Genomic DNA, 17436 nt, shown 5'->3' with positions numbered 1-17436 from the left:
GGAGGGTACTCTCTTGCCCTGGAAATTTGGCCCTCCACACATCAGGAGCTAACCAGGACATCCCTGTTTTCACCACTGTGTTCAGTTAAAGGAGCTGAGGGTACTGCCTGCAGACCGCCTCAACATCCCAAGAGCCCATGAACGAAAATAAATAATGACAAAATGTTCAGGTGTCACAGAAGCCGAAGCTACATATTTTAGAAGGGTTTTTGAAGCAGCTTTTGGATACAGTAAGGTCTTTGGTTGTTGTTGTTGTTATCATTTTTTTTTTTTTTTGGTTGTTGTTGAACTCTGTGAAATCGGTGTTATTTTTGACATATAAAAATGTTGATCGTATTATTGCTAGTATAATTACATTTGGCCAACCTCACACATGAGTTCCTAGTGGGATAGCCCACATTTCCCCTACTGGCTAATTATTTCTAAGTACAGATTTAATCTAATTTTAGATTTGCAATACCAGTTTCTTATTTTGCTCTTGGGAGCAACCTCAAGGGGATTGGGGATCAGAGAGGATTTCTATCATTGTTCAATCTTACTGACTCATCACAAGTCAATTCTTCATTAATCGATGGGTTAGAGAGATACCCAAGCCCTATTGTGGTTCATGAATAAGATCCAGACCAAGGATCCAATAAGCTGGATCCTAAGCCAGCTCACTGAGATCGCAGGCTGCTTGTCACTTGTTTAGAGTCCATTTGGATTGTAAGTTACCATAGTTTCCCACTATATCAAAACTCTTGGAACTATAGTCAGTCTTAAGACAAAACAGCACTCATTTGGAAAGCAATGTTTTCACACAACCAAGTGGTAAGTCAACAGAATAACTTTTATAAAAATACCCCTCTATTCTCTACTGTGGCTCACTCTTTGTACCACACCATACCTCTGATATTTCTCTGTTGATTGTATTATTACTAGTAACATGCTAGTCGCATTGCATAATTATTTCCTACAAGAATGCAAATTACTTCTGTTCCCTGAACTGTTGACCTACATTGTAGGTGAAAGACTATCACCTTGAACATTCTTTATTCATTCATTATGAGAACAGTTATTGAATATCTATTACAATCCAATCCCTGTGCACGGGTCATGTTTGAGGCGAGGACACAGACAAATGGATGGCATGCCAGTGGACTTAACTGGGATATTCCTATCGAGAGATAGAAGCACACAGACAATCTATTAAGCTCCCATGAGAAGAGTTGGGGCCGTCTTCCCAGAGGAAGTGGCCAGCACTGAGAGTTCTCTGGGAGGAGGAGGAGGAGGAGGAGGAGGCGTGGCTGCTGTGTGGAGGGGGTGGTGAGGCCAGTGGTCTAGGGGAAGAAGTGGGTAAATCTCAAGAACTTGGATGCCATGGGAACATTCATAATAGGAAGGCTTTGACTTTCACAGGGTAGAGTCTATTCTTGGCTCATTCTTATTTGTAAATCGGTTCTGTACTAGGTGGTTTTTGTCCCTTGTTCATCTCATTTCTGTTTTTTATCTTCTCTTTGAGGTCTTGTGTCATTGAGTTCGTGTGCTTATTAACTTATTTTGTGGAGTGAAGCAACAGGAATTTCTTTGTGTTCCTTGAATTATATCTTGTAGTGAAGAGATAGGATCTAACGATTGGATCCTTGTTTTCTAGGCTCTTCCTCTCTTGTTCTGCCCCTTGCTGTAGTTTGTTTGAATAGCTGTCCTGCTTTCTTTTTCCACATTAATTAGGCTTGGGTGGCAGTGATCATATTTTCTGTTTTGCTGATGTAATGAGGGTTTCTTTTCGACTTATTTGTCGTGTTGACGAAAGATCCCTTGCCTTCCCTACTCCCCTTCTGCAAGGCACAGTTGAGAGTTATATTTTATGGCCCAAACATGTTTGTTGTTGCTGCAGTCTGATGCAATGGCCAGGGAACTGGTGAAATGTGGCCTTCATTGGGATGCCTGGGCTCTGCCTTCTCTGTCCTGAGATTGTGTTCAAGGTGCTCTGGGGACAGCATTGTGGGGGGTTAAGCTGTTTTCTGCAATGCCACTGTCCCCTATCAGTCCTGACTGCTCCACTTCCAAACCAGCTCCCCCACGAAGGCACCTAGGAAAGCTGCAGAAGATGGTCCCAGTGCTTGGGCCCTTGCCACCATGCGGGACACTCAGATGGAGTTCCTGGCTCCTGGCTTGATCCAGCTTTAGCCATTGCAGCCATTTAGGGGAATGAACCAGGGGACAGAAGAGTCTCTGTCTCTGTCTCTCCCCCTCTCTCTGTAACTCTGCCTTTCAAATAAACAAATATATATTTTTAATGTGCTGCATCACAGTTCACAACAGTTGGGTAGAGCTGGGGTAATTGGTGTAGCATTGACATTCTGGCTTTAATTCATTTCTCCAATTCCCGGTTCTGTTCTAGAGCCTTTATTTCAGTCAGGATCGGCCGTACCATGGACTTGCCATCCTTCTGTTGATTGATTGCTCTCCTGTAGCCATTCCCAGTGCACCTACCTCAGAAAAAAGCATAAACAGGCCCAGCAGTTGGCTCCCTTTCATAATGGGGGTTTATATGAATGAATGCAGACTGTAGTGGGCTGGCTGTAGATGTGGGACATTTTCCAGGGACTTCAGAATTGTTTTCTTACTTTGATCATAGAGTTCAATGCAGTAGACTGTATGCCATATTTTTGCTGGGTGCCCTAAGTGGAATACTGCTAGGGTGTAGTCATTTTGGGGAGCAGGGGCGTTACTCATTTGGTGCCTTGTTGTGAGAAGGAGATTCTGTGTGCAGTAGAGATCATGACCTAATGTTTTTGCCAATTAATTGACCACAGACAGCCTTTCCAGCTTTAAATGATTCCTTTTCGAAGGTGGGATCCAGCCCGAATTTCTTCAGTTTTGAACCTGATATGAATTTGCTTATTAAGTCTGCAAACAGGAGACTTATGTTCAGGTGGTAGGAAGATCATGATTTGCAGGTGGTGACCCAGAGTCCACCAGCCTCCAGCTTTGCAGATGGCCTCTGGCCTGGTGGCAGAAGCTGGGGTTGGAGGAAGGAACTTGGTGCCCGCCCCTGCCCCCCATGTCTGTTTGGCTTCGTTGGTTCTCTTTGGCAGCCCCAGCTGAGAAGTCGTCATGCCTGATCCATGAGTCAGTCAGGCCAAAGAGCCATAAAAGTAATGTGACTTCACAAACACCACCCAATCCCTCAGGAGCTTCCCCACTTCTGGGATGAACACTCAATATCAGCGCCAGAAACTAGAGCCTCCAAGGCCAATGTCATTGCCCCACTTGGCAGCCGTGGCCTGAATCATCCTGTTTGCGTGGCCGGAGCTGTGTGAGAGTTGACTGCACTTGGGAAAGGGTGGGTTTGGTGCTTTGCTGTAGTCTCCAGGGTGCTCACACCAGGGCTCTGTGCCGGGTACCACCACCCGCTTCTCTCCAGAGGGACCTGCAGAAGTGGGGGCCACCTTCCTAGCACTTCTCTGTTACCACCTCCTACTGCCCTCGCCTGCCTAGTACCTATGGGCAAGGAGACAAAATCCTGGGCAGAACTTGCAAGGATTCCCAGAGCCAGGGAAGACAGTCCTCCACGAAGCGTGCTCTCCGCCGCCCTTCAGGGGGAGACAGGCGTTAGCTCAACAATGTGTAATTTGGGGTGGGTGGGCTCACCTGTGTGCCACGTTGTCCGGACTTTGTGGTGGGACTTGGAAGAGCTTTTAGTTTCCCCTGCTCTCTTTAGGGGAGAGATAGAAACATTATTTGGAGGTAATTAAGAGCAGTTCTTAGTTCCTGAGTTTAAGAAGTAGAGTTCCTCCTGGGCCCACACGTCCATTGCTGCTGCTTTGGTTTCTTAGTTAATTTATTTGAGCAATTTCTTAAGTGAATGAAGTGCTGACAGGCCTGTGGCCCCGGGGGGTGGTACTATTACCTTGAATTCTCACATATTTTTTCCAAATAAAAGTATCATGTAATTATCTTTGCTTTTTCTGCCTCCGCCTCCGCCACCTCCTCTTCCTCTTTCTTCAAATCTGGCGACAACTAGTTAATGCTGGAGCTGCCAGAGAGATTATTTCAGTGTTACACTGCACCTCTGGGAGAAGAATGGAATCTCATGCTTTTTTTTTTCCCCCATATGCTGACAAAAATTTCCTAATTTCAGAGAGCAATGATGTCACCAACTAACAAGCAAAATATTTCTTACTAAACAGATGCACCCTTCCCTGAGTCCTTTGTGACAGAAGAGGGGGGAGAAATCCCACAATGGGGGCCACTTTTGATAATTGTGGCAACTCAGGAACACGTGCGTAAGTCAACGTGAGACCTTTAGCCAGTGACACTGATTGTTTTATAAACACAAAGAATGACACAGTGACTTTATGCCACAGGGCCCTTGCCATGGCCAGACACTGCTCAGTCCTCAGGGTCGGGAGGATCTTAAACATAGCCAGCCAGGGCTGATGTGCTGCCCCCAAGGTAGGGAGCGACCTGGAATCAGTGCTTCTTGGACCCTGGCGGGAGATCAAGGCGTGTGGAGAGATTGTGAAATCCAGCCTGGAGAAGGGGCGTGCCGGGAAGCTGATGTTGATCGGTGTCACATGCTGTTTATAAAGGCGACAGCATCCGCCAAACTCTACTTTGGCTAGACAGGTGGGCGTCCAAGGTCACAGGCGATAGAAAGAAGGTGCAGCTTCAAAATCATCGAAACCCTGACGTCTGGGCTCCCGTGGGCACATGGCCATGCCCCCGCAAACCCTTGGCAAGTGGGAGCGCCCGCCCCTCACCAAGGCAGGGTCCGCTCCCCAGCCGGAGCTGCCCGTCCTCAGTGCTCACTGTGCGCAGTTAGCACTGTTGGCCTGGGTTACTCCTGTGTCTGATCCTCTCTTGGAGCTCTCCCTTCTCACAAACCTGCAGATGTCCTAAGTCCGGGTCAATGCCGGCCTCCCCGTGTTTGTATTCTATGCCCTCCTGCGTGCCTGGAATCAGCACATTCTCTTTTTCTATCAGGAAGTTTCTCTCTAGCACAAATGTAGCTACCACTGTCCTTTATACAAATGGACAAGAATATCGCAGTCCTCAGTGCTGGCAATTACAGGGGAAGTAGGAAGTCTTTTTACAGTACTTGTGAGAGTTCTTACTACAAATCAAGTCTTAAAAAATACCCCTGTTCTTTTACCCATGAATTTCACAACCTAATCATCTCTTCTATAAAAGAAATGTTGTTAGACGTGTTGGGAAATTTTGCCACAAAGTATGCATCAGAGCAGTATAATACTGAACAATTGGAAACACGCATCTCTTTCTTGATGGGAGCGTTCCTTAGACCAATGATGGTTTTATGTCTGTCACTGTGTATTACTGAATCGTGGTGTTGTATTTTATTTGTTGACGTGGGAAAACATCCAAAGCCTGTTGCTTTTAGAAAGTGAGGTTTAGAAGAGTTTGAGCAGTATGCGTGGTTGGCTCCAGGGTTTCTAAGAAGAAGTGTGGCTCAAGGTGGTGGGGTCATGACTATGGCAGCCACTAGGATCTGACTGTGTGTCCATTTGAAGGCATCTTTTGGTGGTGACAGTGGGAGAGAGGGCAGCCAGAGATCAAAGGGCATTGTAAAAAAAAACAAACTCAGGGTGAATAACTGTGCATGTGGGAGAACATAAACATAAGAATTTTACCGATTTTTCTGAGTGTGAAGCTCATGGGTGATTTCAGTCTTTTGTGTGTTTCTGCATTTTCCAGTTTTTTATAATTAAATACATATCACACATCACCAGAAATAAATAATATTGCTAAATGCAGGTACAGAAATGACTCTGCCGTGTCCCTTGTTGTCAGGAAGGGGGTTGATGACATTCTTGCTGGAGAGGGGGAGAGAGAGGACTGGGGGTCTGTGGCAGGACCTGGGGGCTCTGCTCAGGAAAGCGTAGCCTCTCGCTTGGAGCTTGGACTTTGCTTGCCCTCTCCGGTTTTTAGTTTGTGTAACCTCTGATCCCCCTCATATCCAAAAGTCTATCATTTTACGGCGGGACCACAGTTCATGGTGACTTACTGGCAGCTAGGCGGTTTATTTGTGTTGTGTTTACAAAAAGGAAAGAAAAAAGATGGGTCCTTGTGTGTGCCATAAAGACCCACACAGTGGGAGAGACACCTGGGAACAGGCAGCTGCCACCGCACGGCTGGAATAAACGACGTGCCCAGTGGAACGCTTTTAGCCGTGGAAAGACAGACTCCACGTCATGGAGACTTTCTATGGGTTTTCAGCCCGGTCTTGTTTAGAAGGGTGTTCCATTTAAGTAACGACATGTGCTTGGTGCTGCGCAGAGACCCCTGAGAAAATGAAAGGACCCTCTTGCCACTCAGGTCCCGTGCTCACGTTTCTAGAATGCTAGAGAACTCAGCTGCTTGGGGGCACGATCGCTGAGACCCTTTGGGTAGATCCAGAAGCCCAGTGCAGGGGAGAGAGAGCCCGCATTCACTTGGGGTGGTTAAACTAGAAAGAGGAGCAGGGAGGGAGACCCAGGGAAAGCGGCAACTCCAAGAAAAAACCCCAAATCATAAGTTTTAATTCAGTCATTTCCAAAATAGCCCCTGGAAGGTGTCTATTTTCAATGGAGACGACTCCCCGAAGGGAGGGTTTAGGAGTTTAGGAGAATCCGCGGAAGAGAGCTCCTTTTTTTTTTTTTTTTTTTGAAGTTCAGTCGCTTTTAAGCGCGAGTCCTTGTCCTGGATTTGCTCAGCTTCTCGCGTTCTTTCTTTCTTTTTTTTTTTTCTTTCTTTCTCTGGAATTCCATAGACAGTAATTAAGGAACCGAGGCCAGCAGGAGGTCAGAGAGCCTTCCTCAGTGAAAACAGGGATTGTTGGCCACGCACAACACTGCCTTTTTTCCTGGTGGTGAATAGGAGATTTGCTTAGAGCTGATGACTTATGCCTTTCTTACAAGTTGTGCAGTCCGCGAGCAGAAAGAGGCTAATTGAATCCAGTGTCTTCGCTTTTTCCTCCTTCGGATGTTGAGCTGCGCCGGCCGAGCGGGATCGTGTAACTGCAGAGGACCATGCCCGAGGAGCGCTGCGTCCTGACTTCCAGATTACAGAGCTGACGGCTGGCCGACAGCGGGGCCGCGCTCAGAGTGGGGAGGGGCGGGGGTTCCAGACGTTTCCGAAAGCAGCCCCCCAGGCCTGCTAAATGCCGAAGCCGGTGAGTCGCTCCGTGTGGGTACTGTGAATCGAAAAACGTTTGCTGTCGCTGCTTAGGGAAAGCTTTTTCATGGCGCCTGTCTGCGATGCTGTCTCTTTCCTTCTCCCACGGCTCTCGCTCTGTTCTCCGCTGTTTCCTTCCCCGTTTGTACCCCTGACCATGCTCGCCCAGCGAGCTCAACCGGGAATCTCGCCTGCCTTTTGGAAAAGAGTGACCATTGTTGCGAGAGTGCGAGGGAGTGCGGGTGCAGGCTTTTCATATGGAGGACTTGAATTCAGGCAGCGTGGCACATTGGTTTTCGGAAGCCTACAACCGACTGGCTTTCTTCTCTTTACTCGAACGCCCTGGCCACTTGGACCTAGGAAGTGCGAGCACGTATGTCTGCTGATGCCGGAGGTTTTAAAGAAACTGCTGCGGGAGTTTCACAAGCCAGTACCTCTCAGAAATGCTTCCATAAATTTGATCGCGTTCGTTAGGTGGCGCGGGGGGTGTTTGTTGTGACAGTGCTGTGTGTGCAAGAGCTGGGGACCCGAGCTGAGTAACTGTTTCTGCGAAGTTCGCGGTTGGAATCCCGCGATCCTGTGCTCAGCATGGTCGAGAGGTCCCCAATGAGATCTACCTGGGCCTTGCAAGTTTGGTGTAGCTTTTAGCCCAGTACATTACTACTGTGCCTGCAAGCCTGTGTCATGTGGCTCTGGGAAGTGTTTGTTCTGTGTGTCATAGTTGCAGGAACTGCTTGTTAATGGGATCCAGTGAAGCCGGGGTCCCGCCAGCAGCGCGGGGTTTACGTTAGCATTAAGCAGATGTTTTCAGTGTATTCCGGTGCACTGATCTTCTTGTTTACAGACGCGATCCATTTGGTTCCTTTTTTCCCATCATCCTGCATGTGGCTGTGTTGTAAAAAGTTCTCCACGCTGGCTCCGTGGCTTTCCTATTAGAACATCCCAGATGTGTCAAGGATGCACTTGTTCCAAAAGAAGCTGGGAAGGAAAGAGGCTCCACCCTCCCGTGCGTGCCAAACGGGCCCCCAAGGTCCCCATTCAGCGCCCAGCAGCCAAGTGGTACGCTATCTCTTTAAAGCAGCTATAGTTTTGTGCCTTGGCTGGGTCAATTTGTTATGGTTTAAAACTGTGGAGCCAGCTGTCTGTGATCTGATGTAATGTTGCTATGGAGACCAGAAATGAAACACTTAAGCATTCACCACAGAATTACTACATATAGCTTTAGCCAAAGTCATTAAAAGTTGAGCCATATGGGCTTTCTGGTGGAAAAATCTGCAGGAGACGCTGGAAGTCAAATGTTTCTATTTACAAGGTTGTAACTCCACTTTTCCACTTCCTCTGGTGGGATGAGCTGCTTCTCTTTTATTTGGGCTCCTGAGTTGGGGGTTACACACATGATGGACTTCACCTCTCATTTAGGAGATGATCAAATTAAAGTTGGTTTTGGTCAACTTTAGTAAACTCTGGCGTAGGGCAGAATGGGGGGGGCAAAACCCCACATTTGAGTATGTGTGAACATACACTTTTTTCCTTTGGTTTCTTTAAAACTTGCACTTTTTTTTTCTTTCTTTCTTTTCTTTTTTTTTTTTGGACAGGCAGAGTTAGACAGTGAGAGAGAGACAGAGACAGAGAGAAAGGTCTTCCTTCCGTTGGTTTACCCCCCAAATGGCTGCCAGGGCTGGCACACCGCGTTGATCTGAAGCCAGGAGCCAGGTGCTTCCTCCTGGTCTCCCATGCGGGTGCAGGGCCCAAGCACTTGGGCCATCCTCCACTGCCTTCCCGGGCCACAGCAGAGAGCTGGACTGGAAGAGGAGCAACTGGGACTAGAACCCGGTGTACTGGCGCCACAGGTGGAGGATTAGCCAAGTGAGCCACGGTGCCAGCCTAAAACTTGCTCTTTAATAGTCTGGGCTTATTTCTTGGAGTCAATCATTTATTTACACTGTCAATTTCCTTTGTGTTCCACAAAGTTCCTTCAGGAGGGACGATTTCTTTTAAATGTGTAGTGTTTTGTTTTCCATTTAATTTGTATTTTTTTTTTTTTAATTTGAGAGGCAGAGAGACCAAGAGAGCTCATATCTACTGGTTCACTTACCAAATGCCTGCCACAGCCAGGAGTCAAAGCCTGGAACTGGGCGCTCCATCCAGGCCTCCCACAGGGGTGGAAATACCCTAGCTACTTGGGCCATCACTGCTGCCTCCTAGGGTCTGCATAAGCCGGAGGCGAAGTCAGGAACTAGGGTTAGGTACTGCAGTGTGGGGCTTAGGTAAATTTTTTCTTTAAAGACTTATTTGTTCAAAAGACAGAGTTACAAAGAGAAAGGGGGTGGGGAAATTTTATCTGCTGATTCACTCCCCAAGTGACCACAATGGCCTGTGCTGGGCCAGGCCAAAGCCAGGAGCCTGAAACTCCATCTGCATCTAACACATGATTGGCAAGACCCCAAGCGCTCGGGCCCTCATCCACTGCTTTCCTAGCCACAGTTAGCAGGGAGCAGCATTGGAAGTGACACTCACATGGGATGCTGGCGTCACAGGCGATGGCTTAACCTGCTGCACTGTGGTGCTGGCCCCAGACTTAGGTATCTTAATGAGGAACTTAACCACTAGATCAAATGCTCCCCTCTATATGTATATACATTATAATATATAATATAATATACATGAGGTATATGCATATATAGAATAATTTAACTTAAAAATTATACATAATATAAAATGTTTCTTAATTTAAGAAATTCACTAACCCCATCCCTGGTTGTGTGTTTCCCAAATCAAAGGACATATTATGTTATTTGAGCACTTGGGAAGCTGTACATGTTTATTTCAAATGAGAAATGTGACATGAGGAATTTAAGTTTTATTCCCCAGTTTAGGAGAAAGGCAGCTTTTTCACGGCATCTGTATGTTAAAACAGCTGGAGAGAATTTTTTAAAGGCAAATATTTCACAACTTTTTCCTCTGGACTCAGGAGGAAGTGAGAAGTCAGCACCTCTTCTTGAGTAAAAGCGTCCTTGGGTTATGTTATTGAACTTGATCTCGAGCAATTTCTATGCTGGCTGAAGAGGAAATTTTCTATTTGAAATATATAAACACACATCGTATTTCTTTAATGACTTGTATTTTATCTAACATTTTTCTTCAGATAACTTGTTCTACATCTATCTTTGTCTAGCGTCCAAAACACAATAGTGCAAAGGATGTGCTTGGTTGCCATGGTTTGTGATTTGTCGATGACAGACACCTCCAGAAACTCCATGTTTTACAGAAGAAATGAAAATAGCCTCAGTTCAGAGTTCTGAAGAGCTCACGTTTCTCGAAAAGAGTTGGAACGTGTGAAAGCAATTAAATAATTGAATCTGGGCAGAGGAAAGTTGGACTTGTGAGAGGGGCATTGCCCTTACATCTGTTGTTGTGGTTGGACTATCTTAATTCCTCCCTCTTGTTCACTCTCATGTGCCTTTCCTACATAGGATTTGTGTCTTTGTGGACTGGAATTTTTGTATTGCTGCTTTCTATATCCATTTATCTTTTTACTTCCCCTGTCACACATGCATGCTGTACATGCACAGTACAACACCACACCATCGCCAACAACAGCCAGCAACAAACTAGATTTGATGTGTGTGTGTGTTTGTCATCTATCTCTCTCTCTCTCTATGTCTCACCCTGTAATTGAGTCTCCTGTATCTTGATTATAGTCTGTACTTATTTTGTTTTCACTTGGTTTCAGTGTGAAGGTTGAAGGCATATTCTAGGTTTGTCCCATTGGTATTTCTAAGGCGTTCTGTAATATAAGGTTCCTCCTCCTTCTATTGGGATTGCCTGGCTTCTGAGCTACATCACGAGGGCAGAATGTTTTTGAATGTTTGTATGTAACTCTATGCACTGTGGGTTATTCAGGTGCTGATTAGCCGGGAGGAGGGTTAACCCAGTTCATTCCTCTGGCTGACCACTCTGACCATTTCACCACACATCAGCCGTGCAACCAAGTAATGATGAGATTCTGACTCTGAAGCTATGCTTTATGTTAATATTTTTACATTTTAAGTTTGAGGCCACACATATTAAGCTTAGTTGTGCATCCAATGTAACCTCCTCCTCCTTGACCTGAGGATCCAGTTGGTAGTCTTCGTTGCCAGGTAACCGAGAGTTAACTTTATTTGCAAATCTGCATGCAACATTTTATCTAGGAAGTTTAGGAAAATTGGACATAGATATTGAGACACTTCTAGATGAAGAGACTGAGAAATACCCCTGTGCTGATGACTTGCTGGTGATCGAGTTCTTCTAGTTAATGCTTAGCAGGTGACTTGTGGGCTTAGAGTCATCCGAGAAGGAAGCCCAGTGACTCCTTGCTGTGGAATCCTGGCTAAGGACCACAGGCTCCCTTACAGAGTTCCAAGGTGCTAAGAACATATCTGTGGACTCACAACGTGCACCATCTTTTTGCCCAAGAAATGCATGTCATATTTGCCTCTTCTCTTGAGTTGGTCTGCTACCTTTCCCTTAGCTATTTCATTGTCTCCAAAGTTGGGATTAATGAGTGCTTCTCTTGGGGGCAGAAGTCTCCCTGTTAGCCTTGTGTTCAGCTCTGTGGTTTGTGGCATTTCTCTCCCTACTGCTTCGTGAACTGGGCTCGAGGACACCAGGAGAAAGTCGCCGTGAGGATGTGCAGGATTAATTGGAACGGTCACGCGTTGCATTGGCTGTGCCAAAGCTGTGTGCTCCCATGACCGCCGCAGCCCCTGGCCCGTGAGTGAGGCCTGCTCCTCTGTCGAGCGCCCTCCTTGCTTCTCCACGTTTTGAACCGAGACAGCAGAGGAAGCTGCACATTGAACGTTGGAGCTGACTTGGAAACGAAACCATCATTTGGTTCACAAGGAAAGGATTGTTTTTAGCCTGGGTCACTGCTGTGGAGGGAGAATTTTTCCCCCTCTCTGTAATGTTTGATACTTGAGGGAAAACAGCTGGGCCTGAGCATGCTTGAGTCACTGCAAAACGGAATGAGCTTCTGGGGAATATGGACTGTACTGTATGGCTGCAAAGGTCAGCTTTTTCCCTTGTGTCTCCGTCCTCATGCTCGGGAGGAGAGGGGACGCCGGGATGTGGTCGTGCGTTCTCACACTTCCGGGAGAAGAAGGCTTTTTGTGTTGCTTCCCCTCGCCGGCCCTGCTGGTTTTGATTTTCAGGGGAGGACTGGAAAAAGTCAACTGAATTTTGGTTTGGAGAAGTCATTGGTGACCACGTTCAACAGCAAGTCGTGATGGGCCAGACAGAGGAGAGCCTGGCCCAAACCACACAGCGTGTAACTGGAATAACAGGGCCGGCCTTGGGGACAGAGTCCTGCTGGCCGCCTCCTGAGCAGGGACAGAGAAGTGTGTGTTGCAGTGCCTGGGACCTAACTCTCCACCGAGCGAGGCCGCGGGATGGTATGCGGGGCTTTGTAAACCTGTTGGGCGAAGCCATGGCTGTCTCAAGTTCAGCGGCAGCACTGCTGGCAATGAGCAGCTACGCCCAGCTGCGAGAGCTGAGCTTTGGAGCAATTATCTGATTCACTTTTCCTTTGTTTCTTTGCCAGTCAAGAGAACAATCGGATGATGAGACCGAGGAGTCGGTGAAGTTTAAGAGGTTACACAAGCTGGTAAACTCCACTCGCAGAGTCAGAAAGAAACTAATAAGAGTGGAAGAAATGAAAAAACCCAGCACGGAAGGTAAAAATAAACAAGTAAAAAGCAAACCCTGCTCTGGCTATTCCAAAGGAAAGCACTTGGGGTCAGTTTATCAGTAGAAAAAGATTATGATTTTCAGTGGAAACCGGAGTGCGTTGTGGCTGGGCCAGACAGAACTGTGTCTGCCCTGGAGGGACAGCGGTCAGCGTGTTGGGGAACGAAGGGTCCTGGGCTTACATCTCAGCTGCTCAGGAATTTAAATGCGACTCGTATATGACAGTGAAATCTTCTCAGGGTTTATCCATTTCATAGGAACTTCATATTGGCTTTTTCTTTTAAATATGTGTGTGTGTGTATATATATATATATATATATATATATATTGAAAGTCAGGTAGAAAGGGAAGGAGAGACAGAGAGAAATCTTCCACCCACTGGTTCACTCCCCATATGGCCACAATGGCTGGAACTACGCCAGTCTGAAGCTGGAAGCCAGGAGTTTCTTCTTGGTCTCTTTTATGGGTGCAGGGGCCCAAATACTTAGGCTATCTTCAGCTGCTTTTCCAGGCCACTAACAGGGAGCTGGATTGGAAGTGGAGCAGCTGGGACTTGAACTGGCGCCCATATGGGATGTCAGCCCCACAGGCTGCGGCTTTACTCACAACACTACAGCACCAGCTCCCATAATGTCTTAGCATACACTTCTACCCCCAAAAAGGACATGGTTCTTGCTCAGTGCCTTGAGTTCAAATCTGATGGACATCTAGCACCAGTACACATCCAACCATCAAGGCACCCAGTCCCCCTCCCAGCCCCTGAGGGCTGATTTATTTCTCTGGTAAATAGTCTGTAGTCTTAATTCAGTTGGGACTCAGAGGACTTTAATTCCAAGGGGATCTTCAAGAGCTGTATTGCTGGCCAACCCCTTGTCAGTGGAAGCAAGTATGTCTAAAGAGTTAACCTTTGAATAGTTAACTTTAAAAAAAATTATTTATTTATTTGAAAGTCAGAGCTGGGGCTGGGAAGAAACACAGAGAGAGAGATCTTTCATCCTCCAGTTCACTTCCCAAATGAAATGACCTCAATAGCCAGAGCTGAGCCAGGCCGAAGCCAGGAGTCAGGAGCCACTTCTGGGTCTCTCAGGAGCTTTTTCCGGGTGGCTTGGGCCCAAGTACTTGGGCCATCTTCTACTGCTTTGCCAGGTGCATAGCAGGGAGCTGGATCAGAAGTGGAGCAGTCGGGAGTTGAACCACCATCCATATAGGATGCAGGCAGTTGCTTAACCTCCACATTGGCGCCTGAATAGTTAATTCTTGAAGTATAATTATGACAGCTTAAATATCAACCATATCCATCTCTTGTTAGCATTTGTAGCATCTTGTACAGGTCTTCCAACAAAGACAAAGTAATTCCTGTTTGAAAAATGATATGGCATAGCAGGTAAAGCCACTGTCTGTGATATCGGTATCTCATGTGGGCATCGGTTCAAGTCCCGGCTGCTCCTCTTCCAATCCAACTCCCTGCTAATGCGCCTGGGAAAGCAGTGGAAGATGGCGCAAGTACTTGGGCTCCTGTACCCATGTGGGAGACTTGGAAGGAGCTTCTGGCTCCTGGCTTCAGCCTTGGCCAGCCCGGGTCTCTCTCTCTTTCTTTCCCTCTCTCTCTCCCTCTCTCCTGTCTTTTGTGTATATGTGTCTTCCTTTCTGTGTAACTCTTTCAAATAAATAAATACTTTAAAAATGATACTAGGTGAATTGGGAAAAATACAGAAAAGAATTGTGTTTAAAGATAAAACAGCACAGTACTTGTTGAAATGTCGCATCTGCATTGTGAGGTATTTCAAAATTTTAAAATGACCACTATAGAGGCCTTTTGGTTACTATGCATATATAGGAGCAAGCCATATAGGCAAATGAGTTTGTTCTTAGTTGCAAAGATAAGAGTTTCTTGCTACTATTGCTGCTTTTTATTTCTGTTTGCTGTGATTATTTTGGTTGAAGTTTCCTAAAATAACATTGAGGGTAAGGAGGTTGCCCTGGGAGGGTGGGAGTGAGGAAGGGGAAGTAGGGAGAGGAGCTCAGCTTCTCGGGCCGTTTCTTGAATTGCAGGGTTTCACTGGGGCCTCTTTTTGTACTGTGGTTCTGTTCACATTTGGGTGCAGAGCTGGTTTCCTCTTGGGTGTCTTAATACCTGCCTGTCAGGCGTGGGTGCCCCAGCGTGGAATGCACCCTGACAGTCTCGTGCTGTGGCAGCTCTCGCTGAATTCACGCCGTGGGGCAGTGGGGACTGTTAGTGAGGACCATAGCAGGGAATGGCCAACATTCAACCTCGAAGGCCCATTTTAAAACCAACCTCACGCATGCCTGCCAGCATCAAATCTCAAATGCAAAGAATAGGTTGGCGCGTCTTGTCCATACATGAGATAGGATGGGTGTAACACCTGGTGCTGGGCCCACCCACCAGAGGCCTTCACACAAGATAGTCAAGTGTGTGGGAGCAGCCTTCCCACCAGCCTTGCGTTTGACACATACAGAAACATCCTAATGTGCAGATTTATGTCAGAATAAATCAATCCCACTCTCTCTGAGAGGTGTAGTAAAATTTGGGTACACAAGCAGATACGCCGAAGGAGGTAACAGGAGGGTGAACAATGATTACCTTCCTGGCTTGAACTTTTACTCATTTGGGTGTGAAAGCAGGTGACAGATGGGCTTGATGACCTTGAGTCTCCAGTCACACTGGGCTGTCTGATGAGGCAGGGAGCTGGGATGCCATCAAGCAGATCTCCAGGAGAGCCCCTGGGTCGGGGGAGGAGGGGGGTCAATTAGGATGCTTGCTCTGGGCTGCCCCCAACACCCTACCAGGCTGGAACTCCTTCAGCCCCCCTGCATAGGGGAACTTGTTTGGTTTCTCATAGCAACAGAAGTGTGATGTGGGAGGGGCCATCAAGCAGGAAGTGTTTCTGCTCCCAGTCACCCCCTCAGCTTTATGTCTGTGGACTTAGAGAGAGCTGATCCTTTGACTTGCTGTGTGCTGGTGCTGAGCTGTCTGGATAATACTGGTTCATTTCGGAGAGCATCTGAGTGACAGGCACTTTACAAAGCACATCAGAAGTCATGTTCCTTTGGCATATGTCATCCTCACAATGTCCACCAGAGGCTGGCACCTCTACCACCTGCCCTTGTCTCAAAAATGAGGATACAGAAAGGCTAAGTCATTCACTCCACGCCACCTAGCCAGCTAGCGGAAGGCTCAGAATGAAGTCCACGCTTATCCCATCCCATGTTCTTCCCTTCAGCTCTAGGGTGCCAGGCAAGCCAGAACGACTTCTCACAGCCTCACGTTTGTAACTTAAATTTGGAGTCCATCTCCTACCATGAATGGCACATCCACGCCCTTTGTCTACCTGCTTCTGTGTCTTTTCCCAAGAATCGACTCCTTCCGCTTGTTGCCCAGGGAGCTGATGAGTGATCAGCTCTTGCACAGTGCCCCTCGGTTTATAAAGAAGCTCCACGAATCCCTTTCCACTGAATGGTATCACCCCAGTTTGTGAGCCCAGTTAGATTAGGAAGCAGAGCTGATAGAGACAGAGGCCATCACCCGACGTCAAGGAGGTGGTGAGCCAGGCCTGCAGTCTAGGGTGTCAGTCTGTCTTGTTGGGCTTGAGTCAGCTCATATCCTACCCTCTCCTCTTGTCAGTCACCTTTCTTCTGTATTCTGATGTCAGCTGAGGAAGATAAACGCCATCCAGATCACACCAAATGTGATGCAGTGAGCTCAGCTCAGTTGCTGTCCTTCCAATGGGAGAGTTGTCCTTCTAAGTTAGGGGAGGCTGGGGAATGCCTTAAATACAAGGAATGAAGGTCAAGGCTGGAATGCCAGGCCACCAGTCAGGCCCAGGCAGAAGAACCTACAGGGTGTCAGGCCTGCCCTCGGCACAAGCTGATGCAGCCACATTGGAAGCTTCTGCCACATGTCCCCCACAAGCTCCCTCCCAAATGATTTCCCAGGACCAGAAAATAGAGCCCCATATGTGAGGGACATACGTGTATTAGCTGTCAGGATGACAGAGAAGTCTTGGAATCTCTGATGACAACCTACACACAGAGTGCAGACAGTGTCCAGACCACTGCTGGGGACAGTGCCTTAGAGTTGCCAGGGTGGAGCTGATTTCCCTGCAACTTCCAGGACTGTGGCTGCCCAGGGACCTTTGCACATCTCCAAACACCTGGGCTTAAAGACAGGTCCATGCTGGTTTTTTTTTGTTTGTTTGTTTTGTTTTGTTTTGTTTTTAAGATATATTTATTTATTTATTTGAAAGGCAGAGCTAGTGAGAGGCAGAGAGAGCTTCCATCTGCTGGTTCATGCTCCAGGTGGTTGCAGATCAGCCCAGAGCTGGGCTGGTCCAAAGCCAGGAGCTTCTTCCAGGTCTCCCACATGGGTGCAGGGACCTAAGCCTTTGGGCCATCTTCTGCTTTCCCAGGCCACAGCAGAGAGCTGGATCAGAAGTGGAGCAGGCAGGTCTTGAACTGGCACCCATATGGGATGCTGGAGCTTTAGGCCAGGGCGTTAACCCCTACACCACAGCGCCGGCCCCAATTTATTAA

General features: G+C 47.3%; 1 protein-coding gene across 7 annotated transcripts in view; it reads left to right on the top strand.

The window, feature by feature from the left end:
* The window catches only part of SASH1 (SAM and SH3 domain containing 1), a 324812-nt gene that overhangs the window by 272370 nt on the left and 35006 nt on the right, over nt 1-17436 (top strand). For 6 of the 7 annotated variants that reach the window (XM_051855276.3, XM_051855275.3, XM_070073463.2 and 3 more), the window contains one exon: nt 12740-12872. In XM_051855276.3, the coding sequence (XP_051711236.3) occupies nt 12740-12872 (133 nt within the window). Of the gene's footprint in view, nt 1-6635; nt 7157-12739; nt 12873-17436 lie in introns of those variants that run through there. The other variant, XM_008263629.5, reaches the window with a different exon arrangement.

The sequence above is a fragment of the Oryctolagus cuniculus genome, chromosome 5 (genome assembly GCF_051225735.1).
Source record: "Oryctolagus cuniculus isolate XC-2025 breed Fujian yellow rabbit chromosome 5, ASM5122573v1, whole genome shotgun sequence".
NCBI lineage: Eukaryota > Metazoa > Chordata > Mammalia > Lagomorpha > Leporidae > Oryctolagus > Oryctolagus cuniculus.
The sequence above is the reverse complement of the archived record's forward strand: the minus strand, read 5'-3'. Positions and strand labels throughout refer to the sequence as shown.